This window comes from Oncorhynchus clarkii, chromosome 24 (assembly GCF_045791955.1).
Source record: "Oncorhynchus clarkii lewisi isolate Uvic-CL-2024 chromosome 24, UVic_Ocla_1.0, whole genome shotgun sequence".
In the NCBI taxonomy this organism is placed as follows: Eukaryota; Metazoa; Chordata; class Actinopteri; order Salmoniformes; family Salmonidae; genus Oncorhynchus; species Oncorhynchus clarkii.
The window spans coordinates 21,906,063-21,928,177 of record NC_092170.1 but is presented as its reverse complement, the minus strand read 5'-3'; the positions used below and the strand labels follow the sequence as shown (position 1 = coordinate 21,928,177).

Here is a 22,115-nt window from a genome sequence, read left to right as displayed (position 1 = left end):
TTACACAGAGAGCTAACATGAATAATATGCATGTTAATCTCTCCTGGCTGAAAGTGGAGATATTGACTTCATCACTACCTGTATTTGTGAGAGGTATTGACATGTTGATTGCACCAAGCTGTCTGTTTGAACTACTGGCACACAGCTTGGACACCCATGCATACCCCACAAGGCATGCCACCAGAGGTCTCTTCACAGTCCCCAAGTCCAGAACAGACTATGGGAGGCGCACAGTACTACATAGAGCCATGACTACATGGAACTCTATTCCACATCAAGTAACTCATGCTAGCAGTAAAATTTGATTAAAAAAACCCAGATAAAATACACCTTATTGAACAGCGGGGACTGTGAAGCAACACAGACACACGCATACAAACACACAATAACATACGCACTATACACACATGTACACATGGATTTTGTGTTGTAGATATGTGGTTGTAGAGTAGAGGCCTGAGGGCACACACTTAATATGTTGTGAAATCCTTTATGAATGTATCGTAATGTTTTAAAAATGTATAACTGCCTTAATTTTTCTGGACCCCAGGAAGAGTAGCTGCTGCCTGGGGATCCATAATAAATACAAATACAAGCACCTTACGTCTTAAGGGCTCATACCATACCTAGCCTGCAGTCCCACCTGTCCCGCATCCATTGTCATCTAATGACTGAAATTCTATCTCCTGTCATCTCTGTCCAAGACAGATCCTGAGGAGACCTCAGTCAGTACATGTGCAGACTTGCCACTAGACAGGATCAGGTCCCCCATTTTCCCTCTCTTTGTGGTAGCAGGTAATACTCAGGAAACAAAGGAGAAGAAAGACATAAAAACATGAAGGACTAGAAACTAGACGTCTTTCAACTGCTCAATGCCAATAAATAAAGTTGGTACATGATACACAGTTACCTATGTTTTGTTTGATCGGTGCATAATGATACTATTCTAATACTATCCAGGATGTGGCCCTGAAAAGACACCCAACAGGTTAAAGGGCAATTCCGCCACTTTTCAACCGCATTCATTATATCCAGCACCAAACCAGTGTCTACATACACTACATAGCCAAAAGTATGTGGACACCTGCTCATCGAACATCTCATTCCAAAATCACAGACATTAATATGGAGTTGGTACCCTCTTCACTGCTATAACAGCCTCCACTCTTCTGGGAAAGCTTTCCACTAGATGTTGGAACATTGCTGCAGGGACTTGCTTACATTCAGCCACAAAGGTCACTGAGGTCGGGCACTGATGTTGGGCGATTAGGCCTGGCTCACAGTCGGCGTTCCAATTAATCCCAAAGGTGTTTGATGAGGTTGAGGTCAGAGCTCTGTGCAGGCCAGTCAAGTTCTTCCACACCGATGTCGAAAAACCATTTCGGTATGGACCCCGGTTTGTGCACGGAGGCATTGTCATGCTAAAACAGGGAACTGTTGCCACAAAGTTTGAAGCACAGAATCATCTAGAAAGTCATTGTATGCTGTAGCGTTAAGATTTCCCTTCACTGGAACTAAGGGCCCTTGCCTGCCCCATGAAAAACAGTCCCATATCATTATTCCTCCACCACCAAACTGTAGAGTTGGCACTATACATTCGTGCAGGTAGCACTCATCCGTCAGACTGGTAGATGGAGAAGCATGATTCACCACCTCAGAGAACGCATTTCCACCTCCCCAGAGTCCAATAGCGGCGAGCTTTACACCACTCTAGCTGACATTCGGCATTGCGCATGGTGATCTTAGGCTACGCGCTTCAGAACTTGGCGGTCCCGTTCTGTGTGCTTGTGTTGCCTACCACTTTGTGGTTGAGCCGTTGTTGCCCCTAGATGTTACCACTTCACAATAACATCACTTACAGTTGACCGGGACAGCTCTAGCAGGGCAGAAATTTGACAGTGCCTGTGACGCAGCCACATTAAAAGTCACTGAGCTCTTCAGTACGGGCCATTCTACTGACAATGTTGTCTTTTGAGATTGCATGGCTGTGTGCTCGATTTTATTCAACTGTCAGCAACAGGTGTGGCCGAAATAGCCAAATCCACTAATTTGAAGTGGTGTCCACAGAATGTATGTGAAAACAGCGCGTTTCTATGAACGGTGGTTAAAACAATAACAAGAAAGGTCCTAAAAAACGTTTGTCTGTGACAAACGGTCATTTTCAAAACCTGCAACGAGTTTCTAGCCAGAGGGAGGGTGTTTTCTTGCTCTCCACATCACTGCGAATCTCACAATGTTTGAAAATGACTGTTTTTAAAATGTTTGAACTTTTTATGATGTCATCGGGTAAAACTTTTTAACTTCATATTATTTTCTATAAAGCGTGGAAATGCGCCGTTTTCACATATGTAGACAGGGACACTGGTATTGTACTGATAATGAAAAAGATGTTGAAAAGTGGTGGAATTGCCCTTTTAACACGTTTATTTTATCACCCTACAACCCAGGCACCAGCAACACCTGCTGAAAAGTCTATTCTAGATTCTCCATCACCAGAGTTTATTTTGAAGAGTAAACACAAAGAGGCAGACAATATGAAGCCTCTCTCTGTCTCTTGTCTCCTCTGAGCCCTAAGCCATCGCTAGGTGATGCAAACAAATTACCCAGCAGTCTTTGCATTGTTTGTGAACAGGTGCCTCATTTTCCTCCACCTGTCCTCCCATGAGAGAAGCCTTCCACATCCCAGTGTCACAGAGAAGAAAACAGGCCTTGATATTCACACAGGTTCCAGCTCAATAGCATTCAAGCTCAGGAGTCACTGAACATAAAAAATGTATGTTACTGATCTTTATTGCCAACAGTAAATGCCTAAAATAGCTCAGTTGATTTTACAGTGATGAAACGAGGAAAGCATTGGCAGATAATTTCAGTAAATGATTAATACTTAAATTTTCAATTTTCAACCTGCAATCTATCCTATGCTCATTTAAAGAAGGCTTTGAATCTTGCTGACAGCGCAATCGAGAGAGAAAATCTTGTATCTCTAACTTCCAATTAACTGAAATGGTTTAATTAAAAATGTTCACATGCTTGAGCAGAGCACTCACTTAGAAAGAGGAATATCTGGGGATGCTGTTTACCTTGGAGCTTAGAGTAATTAGGTATAAATGCTTACCATAAAGCTGAATAAAAAACCTTTTAATTTTTTTTTTATAGTTTAGTTTGATAATTGTTTTTTATATGGGAAAGTTCACTCCCAAATGAAATTTGGCAGCTACCTATATTAGTACAGCTGTATTTATGTAAGAATACAGACAGAGTTCAATTTTGGGACACTACAAAGCTATATCTGTGCTGTGCTATGCCATTATGTCTAAGGACTGATGTGCCATACTGCAGTACAAAAAAAGAGGACATTAGGTTGAATGAGGTTGAATGAGTGTTCGCGTATGTATGTATGTATGTATGTATGTATGTACAGAGGAGGACAGAGGAGCCTCTTAAAGAAGAAGTTACAGGCCTGTGAGAGCCAGAAATCTTGCTTGTTTGTAGGTGACCAAATACTTATTTTCCACCATATTTTGCAAATAAATTCATTAAAAATCCTACATTGTGAATTTCTGGATTTTTCTTCCTCCTTTTGTCTGTCATAGTTGAAGTGTACATATGATGAAAATTACAGGCCTCTCATCTTTTTAAGTGGGAGAACTTGCACAATTGGTGGCTGACTAAATACTTTTTTGCCCCACTGTATGTATGTATGTATGTATGTATGTATGTATGTATGTATGTATGTATGCATGTATGTACGTGGACGAGACAGACAGGAAGAGACAAAGCACATTATAAGAAAAAAGAAAAGCCACCAAATTAGAAAGACCAGCATGGTTGGCCTGAAATTGATTTTGTGGGAATCATTAACCTTTCAAATGTCCTCTTCTATGCACTCAAACCCAAACGCAAGCTCCAGTAAAGCCTCTTAAAAAACCTAATAAATTATCTCTGTGGATGAGCAGGGAGGGTACAGGAACTGCTTTCAGAAACAGCAGCCTTCTGTTGGGTTACGGGATAAGTGCACTCTGAAATCACATCCATTATGTTGTGAATGATGTATTTGAAGGGGGCGGCCGGGGAGGGGACCCCAGGGAAGGGGTGGTTAAGGGACGTCTCTCCAGACAAGGGAGGGCCAGATCATGGGAGGTGTAGGGGATGGGTCCCAAAGACCCTCCCCATTATTGATTAAGGGGACCTTAAGATTCATATGTTTTGCTGCAGGCCTTATAATAAGATACTGTTGCTATGTGTCTAAAAACTCTGCCACTATACGTTGCACAAGCTATCTATATTAGTCTTTGTGGTTAAGCCCTGGCTGTTGTGAGAGTGTGCTTGCAGGCTAGGCCTGAGTCAGACCGAAACTAGATAAAGAGATGTAACCACTGTCTGGTTTTGATATTTTGATCTTGTGAGACAGTGGACAATTCTAATAAATTCAGAGAAACTACTGTACTAGGTTGCCTTATAAGGTAACCTCAGCTTATTGATACACACATACATTGACGTAGGTGATCATACCACTAGGGAGTGATCACATGTATAAAATCAGCTGTGCCCTTAGGTGGGGTGCAGAACTTACTCAGAAACATGTGTGCTATGTTCCTGTTGTCAACTTCTGTCTGCAATTGTCTGAATGCTAATTTCACCAATGAGCCAATGATTGACAAGGAACAGGGAACAAACCCCAACAGAGGCTCACAGTACTGACCCCAAAGATCCACCAACATCTCCCATTAACGGCGTGCCATTAAAGCCACATCAGGACATTAACAAAGCACAGCCACACCGCTTCCCCTGTGGTCCATTAACTCCTAATCTAATTCACTGCATCCAGATTTGTAGCAATGATGTCATTCTGCTGCTTCTGCAGAAACGGAGACTACCTCAGTCTAGTGGTCTATGGGTTACGTACTGTATGTTACGGAAGCACTTAATGTAACTTTGAACTAGTCAGACTACAGAGTGAAAGAACAGTGTGGGAGGGCTAATGGAGCTTCTTGATTACCAAGTCAGAACCACATTTTGGAGTCTGACTTTGAATGAACTTGATGACAAATCAGACATTCTTACCTCAGTGTTATTTCTTTCCAGCTTATTCACTAAACATCTGCTCAACAGCTGTGTCGACATGTGACCTTTGAAGAACATGTTTCTTCTAATTGCTGCAGAAATTGAATTGATTCCGCCATGTCTATGGAAAAGACAAAGCGGGGGAATTGGGAGCATAAACAGTGTGAGGGTCTTTCTATTCTTTACAAAGACATTAGCCTCCTCACAGATAAATCATTACATAGCACACTGGTCCATTCTGACAGGCTTGATATGACAAAAGGGTTATTAAGGTAACTTCAAAATGGTCTTGGCACTTGAAGACAACATTCTTGACATCAAAGTGTTCCTACTCTCAACACACCTCTTCAACAGGTATTGCATCAGACAGCACATGTTCGTTTTTTTTTGCATATGGCCAGCCATAAAATTCTTATCCTATCCTTCCCTGCCTGAGGCAAAGCTAGCACACAAGCAGCAGAGCATGAGCACAATTTCTAGGCCCAGTCCTCTCTCAGACTGGGTTCGTTTGACATTCAATTTACCATTCAGTTCAATTTCATTAGTAGCCCTGGGGGTTTCTAACAATGTCCCTGTAACAAACCACTTCACAAGCAAGCCTGGACACCCAACACCCTTGTGGCTAGCATTTATATCAACAATGACAAGGAAAGGCACTTTGGAGTAGTCAGATTAAAACAGAGAGGAACCAAAGCTATAGGCTGCTCTTAACCCATTGCCCTTCGTGTAAGAATGACTGTAGTTTAACCTGCATTCAAACATCTAGTATGTTTCAGTTACAGGCACGCATCTCCGCCTAAAGCATCCCCTGCAGGGCTCATTACTACCCCCTTCCTCCCTCTCTATCTCTCTCTCTCTCTTTCTCTTTCTCTCTCTCCCTTTTCTATAGCCTCGATCATGCTAGCAGCCCCACTCCTGCCCTGGCTGTTTGGATAGGGGTGTGTGTGGAGGGAGTTAGGTGATACGACCCCAAGGCTGATCACTTATATTTATGTGTAAACAAAACACCATCCAGCTATTGATCTGAAAGTGCTTCATTAGATGGTGTAAGAAGCAGGAGTTGACATTTCCCCGATGCAAAATGAATGATTAATGGGTGTATACACTCAACAGAACCGACAGTTTCATTGTTTGTTTGTACTTTGCACTATCAATAATGTATGTCTTATTATGTTGTAAAAAAGCTAATACAAATATGTCCATTTGTTCAACTGACTGCCGGCAATGGCTTTCATCTTGTGTAATTGCCATAGCGGTGCTTGATGCTTCCTCATGATCCCAGTAAGTAGTGCACTGTGTTGTGGAACATCTAATGACAGAACTGACCTTTCAACCCTTCACTGTGAAACAGACCAGGCCTGTCTTCCATTCCAATAAGGTCCACCGCCTGGTTGGTATTAAGAGGGCATTAGCTGTGAATTCGGAGAGTTTGTGTTCTGCTTGACATTCTAAACACTGGGGGTTTGAGGTCACTCAGAAGGCAACACAGATAACATGAATGAACACATGGAATGCAGATAATACACACAGATGATTAAATACCTGCATGGGCATCCTGTCTGTGTATTTTAAAATGTTATGCCCACCAACCAACGTCACATGTTTTGGAGGACTGCTGTGACAGGTTGAAAATGTCTAAGGCTATGTCAGAGACTCCAGCCACCCAAGTCATAGGCTGTTCTCTCTGCTACTGCACTGCAAGTAGTACCAGAGTGCCAAGTCTGGGACCAAAAAGCTCCTGAACAACTTCTACCCCAAAGCCATAAGACTGCTGAACAGTTCATCCAATGGCTACCTACACACACACACATATTGACGCCCCCCCCACACACACATTCAGACTCTTCACATACACTGCTGCTACATTGTTTATTATATATCCTGTTTATGATATATCCTGATTGCCTGGTCACTCTACCCCTACCTATATGTACATACTGACTTGCCTCCATTACCTCAACTACCTGGTACCCCTGCACATTGACTCAGTACTGGTACTCCTTGTATATAGTCTCTATATAGTTACGATTTCCTTTTTTATGTAGCAAATATTTATCTTCCTTTTTAACTGCACTGTTGGAAAAGGCCTCGTAAGTCAGCACTTCACTGTAAAGTCTACACCTGTTGTATTCAGTGCATGTGACCAATAATATTTGATTTGATTTATGAGGGGGATATCACGCTCCTAGTTACAGTTTCTATCAATTCCAAAAGGAAGATGTCGTTTCTCGTCTTCCTTGCAGAAATAATATTGTTTACTCTGATTTAGTAAATGTATAACAAGGGAGGTCACACTTTATTTGTATCATGCAGATTTATCTACAGATAATAGATAAAACAGTCATAATATCAACAAACTATCTGCTGATAAGCATCTGCTTGCTAATATTACGGTTAGGGTTAGAATAAGGGTTAGGGTAAGGGTTAAGGTTAGGGTTCAATTTAGAGTTAGAATAAGGGTCAAGGTTAGGGTTAGAGCTAGAGCTAGGGTTAGTAGATAGTTAGTACAAATGTTACTGATATTCTGTGGACAGTCGGTAGAGCATCTACAGATATACTATCTAAATAAAGTGGACCGGGAAGTAACATTCAATGTGCAGAACAAAACAGAGAAAGCTTTTGTGTGTGACTTGGCACACTCTTTGGCACCCCCCATTCTAGGGTTCTGGGCTAGGCTGCCAAAGGTTCTGCCTGTTGACCCTGAGGTCAATAATGAGCCATGTATCTAGAATAGAGTGCAGTGATCTCCCCCCTCCACTCCCTCAGAGAGATTAACACAGAGATTAAGGAGAAATGGAGAGAGGGAACGCTGTGCTGGTCCAATAACAGACTGAGCACACAGTCCAGTGACTAACATGGATGCCTCCAGGACAGCATGAGTTGAAAACCCAATGTCCTTCTGAACTCAACTATTACTACAACTATTACTACACTGTTATCACTGTCTCCACGCCTGGCCTCGCTGGCAAAGAGCGACACTTACAATTATACAACTTTTTTTTAAATTAAAAAGTATTTTTCAAACTGGTTGAGCAGGATGCAGCCTGTAAAGCTCGGGAGGCAGTAGGTTTTAATACCTGTCGTTTTCTAACCACCACACTGCAGTGCTTGAGCGCTCTCCCAACATAATCATAATATGCAGATGTATTTTTCAATTTAAGTAGGCTTTCAGTCAATTAAAGTGTGCAATGCAAAGCTGTTCCCCAACAGACAACTGTACAGAAAAGATAATGAATTTACTATCAACCTTCATAAGATGTGATTAAATCCTCAAGAGGCTGTATTCCACTAAGTATGTAATAAGCATTTCTGTGCAGGGATTTTTGCGAGATTACAGTAAGCATAAAATACGTAAGTGTACTACATACAGTAAATATGCAAATGTGGGCACATGAAAAATGATAATATAAGTATGCTTTTGACCCATTATTATAAAACGTGGCATTGTCACAAAAATCCATGGGAGAAATTGCATACATTCAAATGTCATTCAAGCACTTTGTGAAAATGGCATACTTCAGCCACTCTTCCCCTCACAATTACAAGACAAAATTGCTTATTTTAGTTCACTGCCTACTGCTGACAAATGTTCCCTTTTTTTAAAGGCTTGAAAACACAGGGAGTATTATAAAACTAAAATTAATACATTTTATACACAGAGTGGGGTAGAGAACATGACTTGTTTAAAAAGGTTATGTTCTGGTAAGATTATTACGTTCGTCAGAAACAAAGGAGAGAAGTTGAACACTTGTATTTACTTTTCAAATCAATCAATTGTTAGAACTGTCACCTCACATCGAGTATTACCATTCACTTAGGTGTCCCTCGTTTATGAGCATTCATTCTCAGGTGTAACATATTTTCATTAGTTTTACTACAAATGACTCAATGGCCATTACATTTTCTCCTTCCATCATCACACGAGAGCAGCCATATATCAACATAAGTGCTTTAAACCACTTAGCCTGGCGCCATGCGTCTTTCACTAGTATCCCCTGCTGTCTGTCTGTACCGAACATATTCCAACATTGGTGCTTTTGAACAGGAGGTTTGCCGATTCCCCTGATAATGAGCTGATTTGCCTTCACTATCACCAGCAGCAGAAAGACACGATAACTTCACAGGAGCCTGTCGATAAGCAACATTTCAGCTGTATGACTCATATCATTCCAACAGAATGAATCCACGCAGCAAACATCTCCTGATTAAAGAGTCCGTTGGCTTGGAGAGCTCTTGGGCTGGATCCTCACACTTTGAATAGTCAAATGTAAAACCTGCCCTAGAACATTCCGTACGTACAGAACAACAGCCTCTCAACAGTCCACACGGACAAAAGAACAAGCAACAGCAACATTCTGTGTGGGGATCACAATATGAGACAACACTCTATGAAGCATGGACATCAATAACAAATGTATATGAGAACCCGGAAAAGTACTGTCTGGTGCCAAAGGGTGACAAAGCGATCCAATTACTGGCGAGGCCATCTGGAGACATTACTGTCTGGGTAAATGTGCATGTAATGGCAGACAGGGGTAGTGATGCTCTCCACTGTGATGCATTGCCTGTGTCAGATCTGTTTATAGGCAAACACACAATGGCAAGGCCTGGAGCATGGGACAGGTAATCCAGAGATTTCCTCAGAGAGAGAGGGGGAATGCCATACCCATTCATCCATACAACACATAAACTAATATGACTAGCCAATTGTTATGCATTTTCCATTGTGAGAATCTCTTATTGCATAACCCGGAGAATTTAAATGAAATCACTATCATTACATTAGGAAAAGAGAAATCCTCTCCTCGTTGTATCTACTGCAGGTGAGAATGCAAACACATTCATAATGGGTTATGGCACCTCCATTACTCAAAATGAAACACCTGGAAGTTTATTTTACAACTGCTTCGCTCTCATATACTGGGGCTGGCACTTCGAATAATGCAGCATTTATTTGACACGGAACTATGCAGCTGAATTTGTTTGTGATTCCTTTAGAAAACACAATTCCTTCTCTCTGACATGAAAGGTGTTTCTAAAGCAAAAGACTCATCATTGTAGAACAGATTCTAGTGTTTCATTGCAAATTCCTGTGATCCGTCTTAAGCTGTCTCACTGCTTAACACAGCGTTTCCCAAACTCGGTCCTGGGGACCCCAAAGAGTGCACATTTTGTTTTTGCCCGAACACTACAAAGCTAATTCAAATTATCAAAGCTTTTCATATCAAATCAAATTGATGCTTACAGGTGCTTACTTACAAACCCTTAACCAAGAATGCAGTTCAAGAAAAAGAGTTAAGAAAATATTTAATAAATAAACTAAATTAAAAAATGTAATAAAAAGTAACACAATAAAATAACAATAACGAGGCTATATACAGGTGGTACCGGTACCAAGTCAATGTGCAGGGTTAGTCGAGGTAATTTGTACATGTAGGTAAGGGTGGAGTGACAATGCATAGATAAGCTTGATGATTAGTTTGATAATTAGGTGATTATTTGAATCAGCTATGTAGAGCTATGGCAAAAAACAAAACGTACACCCCTTAGGGTCCCAAGGACCGAGTTTGGGAAACCCTGGTTTAACATCTCCGATGGGAGTTAAAGTACTTTTCAGAATTCTCTGCAGGAACATGGGGCTACTTGACCTCTCAAGATGAGTCCCATTAGATAATTAGGTTCTCCATCTAAATGGTGCACAAGAGGCTTTTCACCTACCCACTAATGTCTGACAATGGAAGGGTTAGAATACAGCTACTGCACAGTAGCAACTAGCTAATGAAACACCTCACAGTTTTACATGGCATTCATTATCAACGGCATCCACACTGTGACACATTTACTAGAGCATCATTTTACTTAATTGAAAGTGAAGTGGTTCAACATCTAAGATAATAGAGCTGGTGTGAAGAATTCTGAGTACTTAGATTTAATTTAAAAAATACACTGTACTGTATATACCTTCTATATAAACAGTAAATTGCAGTGGTCATTCACAATGCAGTTTTATGAGTATCACGCCCTTAAGGCCAGAATCAACCAGTGACTGACCAGCAATGTCACGTTCGCTGGAATAATTATCGGACCAAGCTGTAACGCGATATGGTTTCCACATATTATTTATTAGAAACGCACAAAACAACAAAGAAAGAATGAAACAAACAACGAACCGTAACAAATAGGTGTAACATACACTAACTCAAAACAATATCCCATAAAACACAGGTGGAAAAAATGCTACTTAAATATGATCCCCAATTAGAGACAACGATAGCCAGCTGCCTCTAATTGGGAATCATACCAAACACCAACATAGAAAAACTAAACTAGAACCCCACATAGAAAATAACAACTAGAAAACCCCCCAGTCACGCCCTGACCTACTCTACCATAGAAAATAAGGGCTCTCTATGGTCAGGAAGTGACAAGTAAATATGTCTAGATCTCAACCTCACCAGACACCTTTTAACATACTTTTATCATATGGTAAAAAGAATCATTCAGATTTATGTTTAGAATATATAAAAGATGAACTAAAATGTATTGTTACGAATGATCACAAAAGCCTTGGTTCTGGATTTTTCATGTACGCATCAGGTGAAGGAACTCCATACACCCAAGGCTAATACAAGGCTTTGAATTCCAGGCAGCGAGAGCTCCACAGCCAGATAAGTATCAGCATAAATACCACTCTCTTACAAAGTCCTTTACCACCTGGGATTTAGAGCCAGGAATCCAACGCATGAGAGGAAGCATGCATTTGAAACTGCCTGAGCAACATGTTTAGGACCTTGAAGAATACTTCAAAGCAACTAAGGAAGAGTACACCCTGCACTCTTGACATGTGAGTGGGCTGAAGAAAAAGGGTTGAATATGATATTCTGTATTTTTACGAGTTTATATACCCTGGCATGCAAAAATGACAGGCGTTTTAATCTCCAGAAAGCAGAGATATGCAGTGACTGAGTGTCTGTCCCTTGTTGAAAGTGAGGCGCTCTCTGGGTTTGAATGAGAACTCCTGCAAGTTCATCTGAAGCAGCATGTAATCATAGATAGCTCCAGGCTCCGTAGTGTGCCGCCTTCTCAGAAGGATAGATGAGGGACATCAACAGTGCACAAAGAACTAGATTTTATAAAGGCTAGAATGGGGGACTACTGAGGTCAAATGCAGACACAAAACACTTATGTTTGGATCCCTGGGGCAGGATACTTCATGGAGCTACACTAAATATGACATTGTGTTTTCATGGCTGAAAATTGCAAAATAAAGTTTGAATGAATAGAGACCAGTCGCTATTGATGGACTGTTTCTGACCAAAAAGCGATTTAAAAGTGAATGGGAAAGTGAAAATTGCATGACATTTTATTGCCCAATGCTTCTTATTTCTGCTACAATGACATTGTCATCTCAATAGACCGCTCTGGATTGCAGAGAGATTCAAAAATAGGTGTGATACAATAGTACCACCGGCTTCAGCCCTGAATCCATGTAAATAGGTGGCAATATAATCACTTTATGGGTGTGTACATTTTGGCAGTTTCCCCACTGACCTTTAGTGGGTCTGGTTGAGTTCCTAGTGCTTAGGAGCTCTCTTATTGAGAGCGATTTCTGCTTTTTCTCTTTTCAGATTCCATCAGGCAATGTGAGGAAAAGAAGACAAGATACATTTTCTTCTATGAGTTCTGAGAACAAAGAGTTTGGGGACACCTCCCCTTCCTCTTCATGCACACAGCTAATGGTATAGCTAATGAACTATTCTAATTAAATGACACCTAGTAAAAAGCTTTCCAAGGAATATTTCAACTAAGATTGTTGTGTCATTCATTATGGGCCATGTCATTAGCTTTCATATGGACCAGACCTACTTTCCCCCAGTAGGCTTGGATTGCCTTGCGCATATGAGAGGTGGGAGAACAGGGGGAAGATACTCAATGCCCTCCCAGGGGGGGTGGGCTGTTCCATCTTCATGACAAAGAGAGGAGACGGCAGGAGAAGTCAGCATCAATACTGTCGGGGGGAGTCCGCAGGAACCCAGAGAAAGCAGGGGGGATAATGTGAATAACAAAACAGAGAAACAACCTCACTTTTTTGTCCCAAAACAGGGGCCGAGCCGTTTCCAGTGCGCTGTAGGCTTTCCCCAAAACCAAAGATACCCTCATACATTTCAATGGGTGCATTTCAGCATAAGGGACTAGTCATCTCACTCCTGTTATTAATTAAAGGCTTTCTCTAAAATGTATTTACTCCCTCCATATAACAAATAAATATATTTTTTTTGTGTGTGAATAGCAGGAGTGCTATGATGAAGAAAGATAGAATACATATGCAGACTCGAAGGCTGGCATCTCCATTCAATGAAATACCAGGGTGTTCTGTGCCATTCTCCAACATTTTTACATTATAGCTTTCACGCAGGAATGTGTGACTGGAAATGTAATCTATTTGTAAAACATGTCATATATCTTAAGCTGTCTAATAAAAACCAACCCAGGCCTTTACAACCTGTCTAACCAGTGACAATACAAGCAGAGTTGTGAGTTTTCTGGATAAGGGGAGGATTAAGGGGAAATCTCAATCATGACTGTTGAAACCGAACGTATCTCCCGCTCCTTTCTAAAACTGGGATGAGCTAATCATACTAGCTAGTGTAATTGAGACTCTCTTGGCTGTTTTACTGACACCCTCGTGTGTAAAACTGTCACAGGCAGACAAAATGTTTTTTTCACCGGTGAGTCATTGTTTGAGACTGATTACAATGGCCACACAAGCCCTTTCATTTTCCTTAAGCAAAGCTGTACATCTTACAGCTGTGTGTGTCCAGTCACTGTGAATACTCTTTTTCACATTGCGGAAATACACTGTTTTCTGTGTTGGCTTAAATGTTATCATTGCTGCCTGACTATAGCTCTGTAGTGCTGAAACATTTTCTCACTACAGATAATGTCGGAGAATCCTGAGCTCTTAACAGAAAGTGGCGATACTTTTCTCTAAACTAAGTGAATACTGAGAATTGAACATTTCAGGGAAGAAATCAGAGATTGAACCAGAGTGAATGAATCTAGTATGCTAGATGTGTGCATATCACAGCCCATTCTCACTCATGTACACTCCTAGAAAAAAAGGTGCTATCTACAACCTAAAAGGGTTCTTCGGCTGTCCCCATAAGAGATCTCTTTGAAGAAACCTTTTTGGTTCGAGGAAGAATCATTTTAGGTTCAATATAGAACCCTCTCCACAGAACCAAAAAGGGTTCTCCTATGAGGACAGCCGAAGAACCCTTTTGGAACCCCTTTTCCTAAAGTGTAGGGATGCGTTTTCATTCATAGAGCTGTATGCTCTCCCTCTCACCTGTGATATTAGCTGTATCGGGAAAGCTCCACTTCAAATAGCTAGGTAAATATTGGCCAGTTCACCAGCAGTTATCGTAATGATATGTAGACACAAAGACACTGAATTTTGGTCCTACTAACGACTGAGAACACACAGAGAGCAGGGCCATTGCAACCACTACAGGTCCCTCAGTAGGATCCTGGACCCTCCACCTAATCAACTGTCTCTGTACACATTGTCCTCCCAATTAAATAAAAACCACCTGCGGGCCAAATTCGGCCCACGGGCGGCCAGTTGGGGAACCCTGACCTATTGGCTAGCTCACCCTCATCCACAGCATTTGGGTAAAAGGATAGGTTCCATCTTTCACTCACCCCTTTTCTCGAGAGGCCTCAAAGTGGATTAAAACTAAATTAGTCTCTATGACCCTAATCTGGATTAAATTATAAAGAGGCAGAGCCACAATAGTGCAGTAGGTTTACTAGAATTAATATGTCCTCCCACTCCCAGATTGCCCAAAATATGATGCCCCTTATCAAAATATACAAGTTATTTTCTTTTTTCACCAGTTGTTTTCTAGCACTTCAATGATATACTGGAAAGACTGAGAAAAGCAAGAGATACCCTCAAAGAATGAGACCATTTAACGTTGCTCATTGCAATTTCCTATGACATACATAAACTGTCAGTTCAAACACAACACTGACTGTCCCACAGTGGCTTTGAAGGAAATGAAGAGCTGTCAGTGCGAGTTGAACATTTGCAAAGCTGGATAAAAGTGGTATGTTTATTGGGTATGATGTGTGATTAAGGCCATTTTCAGTAATTCATATCTAAATGAGGGGTAGGAAATGAATTCAGAAAAGGAGAGAAAGACACTCATAGGAATAAATATATAGTCCTGTATACCAAACTATTGATGCTGTCATGCAATGCACAAATAACTAATTAAAAACATCCATATTTGCAGTATTATGATGTAGGATGGTGACATTTTCTGTAAAGATACTACAGGAATGATTTACAGATTGAAGACCCGTAAATGCAAGTGTAGAGCACACAAAATGATGTCATCCTGAGTGACACCCACTCTCCTCAGAGCTAAAGTGTGGCATTTTCAGCATGGCAGTGGTACTTTATTTATATTCTAACATGTCACCTCCCTATAACACTGTCATGGAACTTGTCATCAGCATTTACATTTTTATTGTTTAACCTTTATTTAACTGTAGGACATCAAGTTAATAATGATATTACAATTGCATTATCTGATATCACTGTCTTGCCCCACCCACATACACTCTCCTTTGAAAATAGGATCTGGATCATAAACATCTACGATTAAGGATGAAGAGTTTCATGTTATTGTGCTTTCCATCCATGAAACTACATTTTGCATGAAGGGCTACATTGTATAAGGAGTCAATGGGAGATAGAACAACCACAAACATCTAGACAAACCCGCCTCTAAACAAGACGTGACGTGCACAGTCACACAAATTAACATGCGCAAAATCCCAAGTGCAAACTGAGAATGCAAATCGCTCCAGTCTTTCTCTACACCAATCAACTGAACATGTATCTATCATGTCAGGACAAAAACTGGTTACGGAGAGTGAGAAAGTGGATGAATATATTTCAATGAGGTTTCACTCAGACAATGAAACCTTGTGGTCCCCACGCGAACAGGGGCCAGATTAGTCCATTAGCAAATGAAGAGCCCTACTTGCTTGACGAGTAATACCAGGTGTGACTGAGTGTTGTCTATTCCAGGGGGGGTAGGGTGAGGATGGGGGAGGGGTGGCGGGAAAGCAGGGAACAAAAAAACAAATGCACCTATGCAGACTATTTGTTCTAAAAGTCTTTCAGGGCCCTGTTTTTCCAGCACTATCTGGTCTAGGCTGAGGGTCACAGCAATGGAATCCGAATCACCTGTATTCACCAAGTACGTTTACACATACTCAGAATGTGACTTGGTGATATGGTGCTGCTAGTCATAGACAACCTTTAGAGCCAGAATACCGACAGTGGAGTTTAAACAAAGTTGACATATGGTACATTATATACAACTAGATAGACTGAGGATAAACATATAAGAGAATGTGCAGTCAGTAAACAAATATATGATGGATATACAGTTGATATACAGTGGATGTACAGTATCAGTATGAATATATCTAAATGCAGAGAGATGAACAGAGTGCAATGCAGTATAGTGCAGTTATTTTGTGTACAGTTCAGAGATGGCTTGATCCCGTGTGCAGCATAGAGTGCATAGTCCTTTAGTCTCTATGGGCCCAATGGCCGGTTGGTGAGGGCCACAGCCAGGGGAAAGAAACTGTTCAGGTTGCGGGAGGTTTTGGTCATGATTGGCCTGAACAGCTTGCCAGAGGATAATTTTTGGAATAAAAGATCAACAGTGTATCTAATTACTGACTGATGGTGTCTATTCTGAAAACTACCTTCACAAACTGAGCACTTAGTTTAAAACCTCCAATTCAACATTTACAAGGTGGCATGAGTGATAGATGAAATATGTGGTGTTTAGACTAAGGAATTTTGTGATTTGATGAAGATGAATAACTAGATGGTTGCCTAATGCTTCTTAAAATGACACTGCATATGAAGTTGTAATGAGTAACCAGCACATTGAAAAGTCATCATAAATCCTCCATAGAACAAGCAAACAGACACATGGTTTCACCATTTATGGAGGACTGACGGCCAAACTGCCAGCATCATGTTAACTCATCAAATGTTGATGTGGGGGGCTATAAACCTAAATTACAGCCCCACCCTAAAGGCCTTCAAATTCCACTATTTTAAAACCAGCGGCAATTGGCAACAGAACGACAACACACAGTCCAACGAGACTGTTAAAACTGTTAACACGCGACATGCTATTATTATAGGGGAGGCTCTTTTTTCCAACCAGTTCAAGTAAAAACGCCTGAGAGCGGGTGACAGTGACAAGTGAGGCACACTGTAATTTACAATGACAGGCATGTCAAGTGACAGTGTCAGACAGAGGAGGACCTAAGTCAGATCACCCACCTCCCTTCCCAGCCTGGTCGCAGAGCATTTCATATTATTCTGTATGTAATTCCGAGACACGCCATTTAGCGCACAACCACTGGCCACACTTTGTGGGAGTGTTAAGCAGGTTTCGCCAGGTGATAGTCATGCGCTCTCAATTTGGGAGCGCTGTCCTCTCATTTTATTTAAATAATTACAACAGTAAATCGACTTTTCACAATAATTTGTGTGGTAAACGTTCATTCCGAAACATATACATTACGCACTCAAACGCGCACACTTACCAGTGTGGATATGTTATGTTTGGTATGGTTACATAAGACAGATGGTTGCTTAAGACAAAAACAAAGGGCAGTTGGTTGGTCGGGCATATAACGCAAACGTCTAGCAACCCAAAGGTTGTGCGTTCGAATCTCATCACGGACAACGTATTTTTTTTTTGCTAATTAGCAACTTTTCAACTACTTACTACTTTTAAGCTACTTTGCAACAGCGTAGCATGTTAATTAACCCTTCCCCTAACCTTAACCCTTTTAGCTAATTATTCCCCTAAACCTAACCCCTCGGCGCATGTGACAAATAACATTTGATTTGATTTTGATTTAACCTAACTCCTAATCTTAAACCTAACCCCTAGCCTAGCTAGCGCCACCTAGCTGGAATTCGTAACAAATCATGCATTTTGCAAATTCGTAACATATTGAAAGTTTGAACATTCATAACATATTATACTAATTGTATTTCGTAACATATCATATGAAATGGGTGATGGACATCCATAAATTAATACATACCATACGAAACATAACATGTCATACTAAATGGAGTGTCTCTGATTTACGTAAAAAATTATACGAAATGCTCTGAGAACAGGTTTTTCCCTCTCCCAAAGGACTATTCAGAGCTCCACTGCATATTGGTTAAATGTTGCGTCTGAATGCTTAAACACATGGTGCATACTTGTTGGATTGGAAAAAAAGCTTTCTTTAACGACATTTACAGAATGTAAAAAAGCCCAACTTTAATCTGCAAGGCGTTCCTGCCTCGTGGGAAAACACTGGTAAGTGTGCGCGTTTGAGTGCGTAATGTATATGTTTCGGAATGAACGTTTACCACACAAATTATTGTGAAAAGTCGATTTACTGTTGTAATTATTTAAATAAAATGAGAGGACAGCGCTCCCAAATTGAGAGCGCATGACTATCACCTGGCGAAACCTGCTCAACACTCCCACGAAGTGTGGCCAGTGGTTGTGCGCTATACAACTTGTAGTTACGCAGTAGTTATGCTATGAGCAATAATGGTAGAGCGGCAAAATAACGTTCTAACCATGACTATAACTAGCTATAACTCTGTATTCACAAACCTCAGTGTAAATCAAGATTGCTAATCGAATGACATGTATTTTCACGTCAGATGTATCGTCTACAAACTCATCATCCCCATGCAATTCCCATGATGTGTTTATTAAAAATGTTGACAAAATGTATCAGTTTTCTTTTAAACAATGTAAGATATGACGCATGATAGGATATGATGCATGATAGGCTACATACAGTACCTTGGTAGACAAGCGCGACGAGGAGGGCACACAGACAGCCGGAAAAATGCATCCTGGCGAATGCCAGATATCCTTGCCCTGCTGTTCCTAAAGTTCGATAATATGTTTGTTATTATCGATCAGTTAACTTCTTTCCGTAAACTTCAGGGTTAAATATTCACTAACTGTATGCAGTTACTGCTGTATAACATGTGCTCTCTCACTTGCCTTGGCAAACAAATGTGGGAGCGCATCGAGTGAGCGACGACGAGAAGCTCTGTAGGGTTGGATTTTACAGCAACTCCGCCCAGGATCTACCACAATCTTGTGGATCCCACTCCACACTGCATTACACGCGCACGCACGCACACACACACACACACACACACACACACACACACACACACACACACACACACAGACAGACTAGCGGTTAGAGTGTTGGGCCAGTAACGAAAAAGTTGCTAGTTAGAATCTCTGAGCCAACAATTTGAAAAATCTGTTGATGTGCCCTTGAGCAAGGCACTTAACCCAAATTGCTTCAGGTTCGCTGTTGATAATGTCAGACCCTGTCCGTGACCCCACGCTCAGAGGTTCTCAGGGAGACTGGGATATGCAAAAAACAAATTTTGAAATGAATACACACTTGTCCGTGTGTGAAATAAGACAAATATATGCATACACAGTGGCCAGATGTCATTTCAACGTCTAGTTTTGATTTACATTTGGTTGAGTTGTCAACTAATGTGAATTCAATGTGAAATCACCGTGTCATTGGATTTAGGTTAAAAAACAAGAATTTCCCTTATCAATAAGTTTTCCACGTTGATTCAACATCATCACATTGAACGTTGATTCAAGCAGTTTTTGCCCAGTGGGAAGGCTCAAGGTGGCTCTTCATAGTTTAAATTCATAACTGCAGCGCACTGTTATTTTACATTGCCTCTTTGCATTGCAAGAGATAGTTTGAATAAAATACCAGTGGAATTTGCAACCTTTGGATTGCTAGACTATCGTGGATTACACCCAAGTATAGTATGTTTCGTATGGCTCTGAGGCCAGGCTGGATGTGAAAAGGGTGCGGTGTGGGCTAGCACTAAAGTCTCCACTGCAGCCAGTTTCTATTGTGACTCCTCATAGCTAAGGTGCTGTTTTATGTGCCACCCAAGTTTATAATGCTAATGACTGAAATAAAATGCATGATGAGGGTGGCAGGTAGTCTAGAAGTTAAGAGCGTTGGGCCAGTAACCGAAAGGTTGCTGGTTGAAATCCCAGAGCCCGCTATGTGAAAAATCTGCAAATGTCTGCTCTATGTCGCTCTGGATAAGAGTGTCTGCTAAATTTCAAAAATGTAAAATGCATGATGTCTAGATTACATTGCTCCTCCCATACTGAATCCTGATTTCAGTTGCTGATGGCAGAGAGAGACAGTAGGTGTTCAAACTAGCGCCTCACTAACGTCCTGATTAGAGGCTCAGCATTGTGCGTCAGGTGTTAAACTTTAATCCTGTGTGGATTGAAATGAGGACAGTGGTATCTTAAAAGGTTGGAGAATATGTGAGCTGTCAGTACTTATGTTTGGGTAGGTAGTACTATACAGTCAATACTCCCACTAGACTCAGACTCTGCTGCTGCTGGCTTTACTTGTTTTCAAATCAAGTTGTATTTGTCACATGTGCCGAATACAACAGGTGTAGACCTTACTGTGAAACGCTTACTTACAAGCCCTTAACCAACAGTGCAGTTCAAGAAATAGAGTTAAGAAAATATTTGCTAAATATACTAAAGAAAAAAAGAAAAGAAAAATTAATACAAATTACATAACAATAACGAGGCTATATACAGGAGGTACCGAGTCAATGTGCGGGGTTAGTCAAGGTAATTTGTACAAGGCTGAGGTGTGCTGCTGCTGCAGTTAACTGAGATGGCCGTGGGTTTTAGATGGTTTCTGTGACTCAGAGTTTATTTCTGTGTCTGTTGAGCTTCATATCTTACCTTGAAGCCTCTGCCAGTGACTCCACCAAAGCACCAATTTCAGGAGGTGGTGCTCTGATCAGACGAGCAGAGCATCATTTCTAATGCTGCTAGACATTCAGAAGTGGGACTGAGAATCAGAAGTGAGTGAGATTATGGAGTTTGCATTTGACAAAACCAGACACTGTGAACTTAGCTCTCACTGTGCTATGAACTGAGTGGTCAAGCTTGGGTAAAAAGCCGATTTGTGGGGGTGAAAATGTATCTAACCGGGGAAGGATTTCAAGAACAATGGTTTTGTAAGGATGTACTGCGTGCACTGGTTGTGTAAAACTAAATGCCATTTGATTAGGAGTTAACCACAAAGCAATATTCTGTGAGAGTGATATGCCTGGCTGCACAGGAAGAAAAAGATAACTTTTTTTTTTTTTTCCCCACACGGGTGAGAATGATTAGGTCAGAATGGTAACAAAGCCTTAGACTTCGGCATTCAATTACCAAACAAAAACAGGTTGGTATAATTGGCACTTGAGCTAGGTTCTCAGGAGACCCATAAACTAGCTAGGGTAGACAAGGCTAAAGCAAATAACTCCAAGACTCAACATCTGAAAGAAGTGATGGCCAACATATATAGTTGAGATAGTTGAACAAGAACATTAAAAACTTTATCTCTAACTCCTCATACTATACAAGATTGCAAGAAAATGCTGTTTTTTTTATTGTGTTATAGATTACAAATGACATATTATGCAAATCCTAGCAAATTTAGCTAAAAGATGCACACAAAATAGTACAATACTAAAATCAATCAAAAATATTTATAAAGCACTTTTTACACCATCAATTGTCACAAAGTGCTCATACAGATACTCCACCTAAAACCACAAAGAGCAAGCAATGCAGATGTAGAAGTACAGTGGCTAGGAATTAATACAATTGTTTAGGAGGGAAAGAATGATAATGAATACCCAGTCATTTAGTAGTACTATTTAGTATGCACTGGAAAGTATTTGCTATCCACAGAGCTAAATAATAAGGTTTCACAGAGAATAATGAATTACAGCATATCATGTCATATCTGAGCCACTGTACCAATGCTCACTTCTTTTATTTGATGAAAGAGAATGTTCTCGCCTTGACATCTTTTGAGACATCTTGTGACATTGCCCT

The 22,115-nt window shown here is 40.8% G+C and overlaps 1 protein-coding gene across 2 annotated transcripts in view; it reads right to left on the bottom strand.

Moving 5' to 3' along the window:
- LOC139382763 (CD166 antigen homolog A-like) overlaps nucleotides 1-19,250 on the bottom strand; it is a 61,746-nt gene extending 42,496 nt beyond the window's left edge. The window contains exon 1 of one of the 2 annotated variants that reach the window (XM_071126900.1): nucleotides 18,993-19,250. In XM_071126900.1, the coding sequence (XP_070983001.1) occupies nucleotides 18,993-19,044 (52 nt within the window). In that variant the 5' untranslated portion in view covers nucleotides 19,045-19,250. The remainder of the gene's footprint in view (nucleotides 1-18,992) is intronic. The other variant, XM_071126901.1, reaches the window with a different exon arrangement.
- Nucleotides 19,251-22,115: the final 2,865 nt, after the last annotated feature.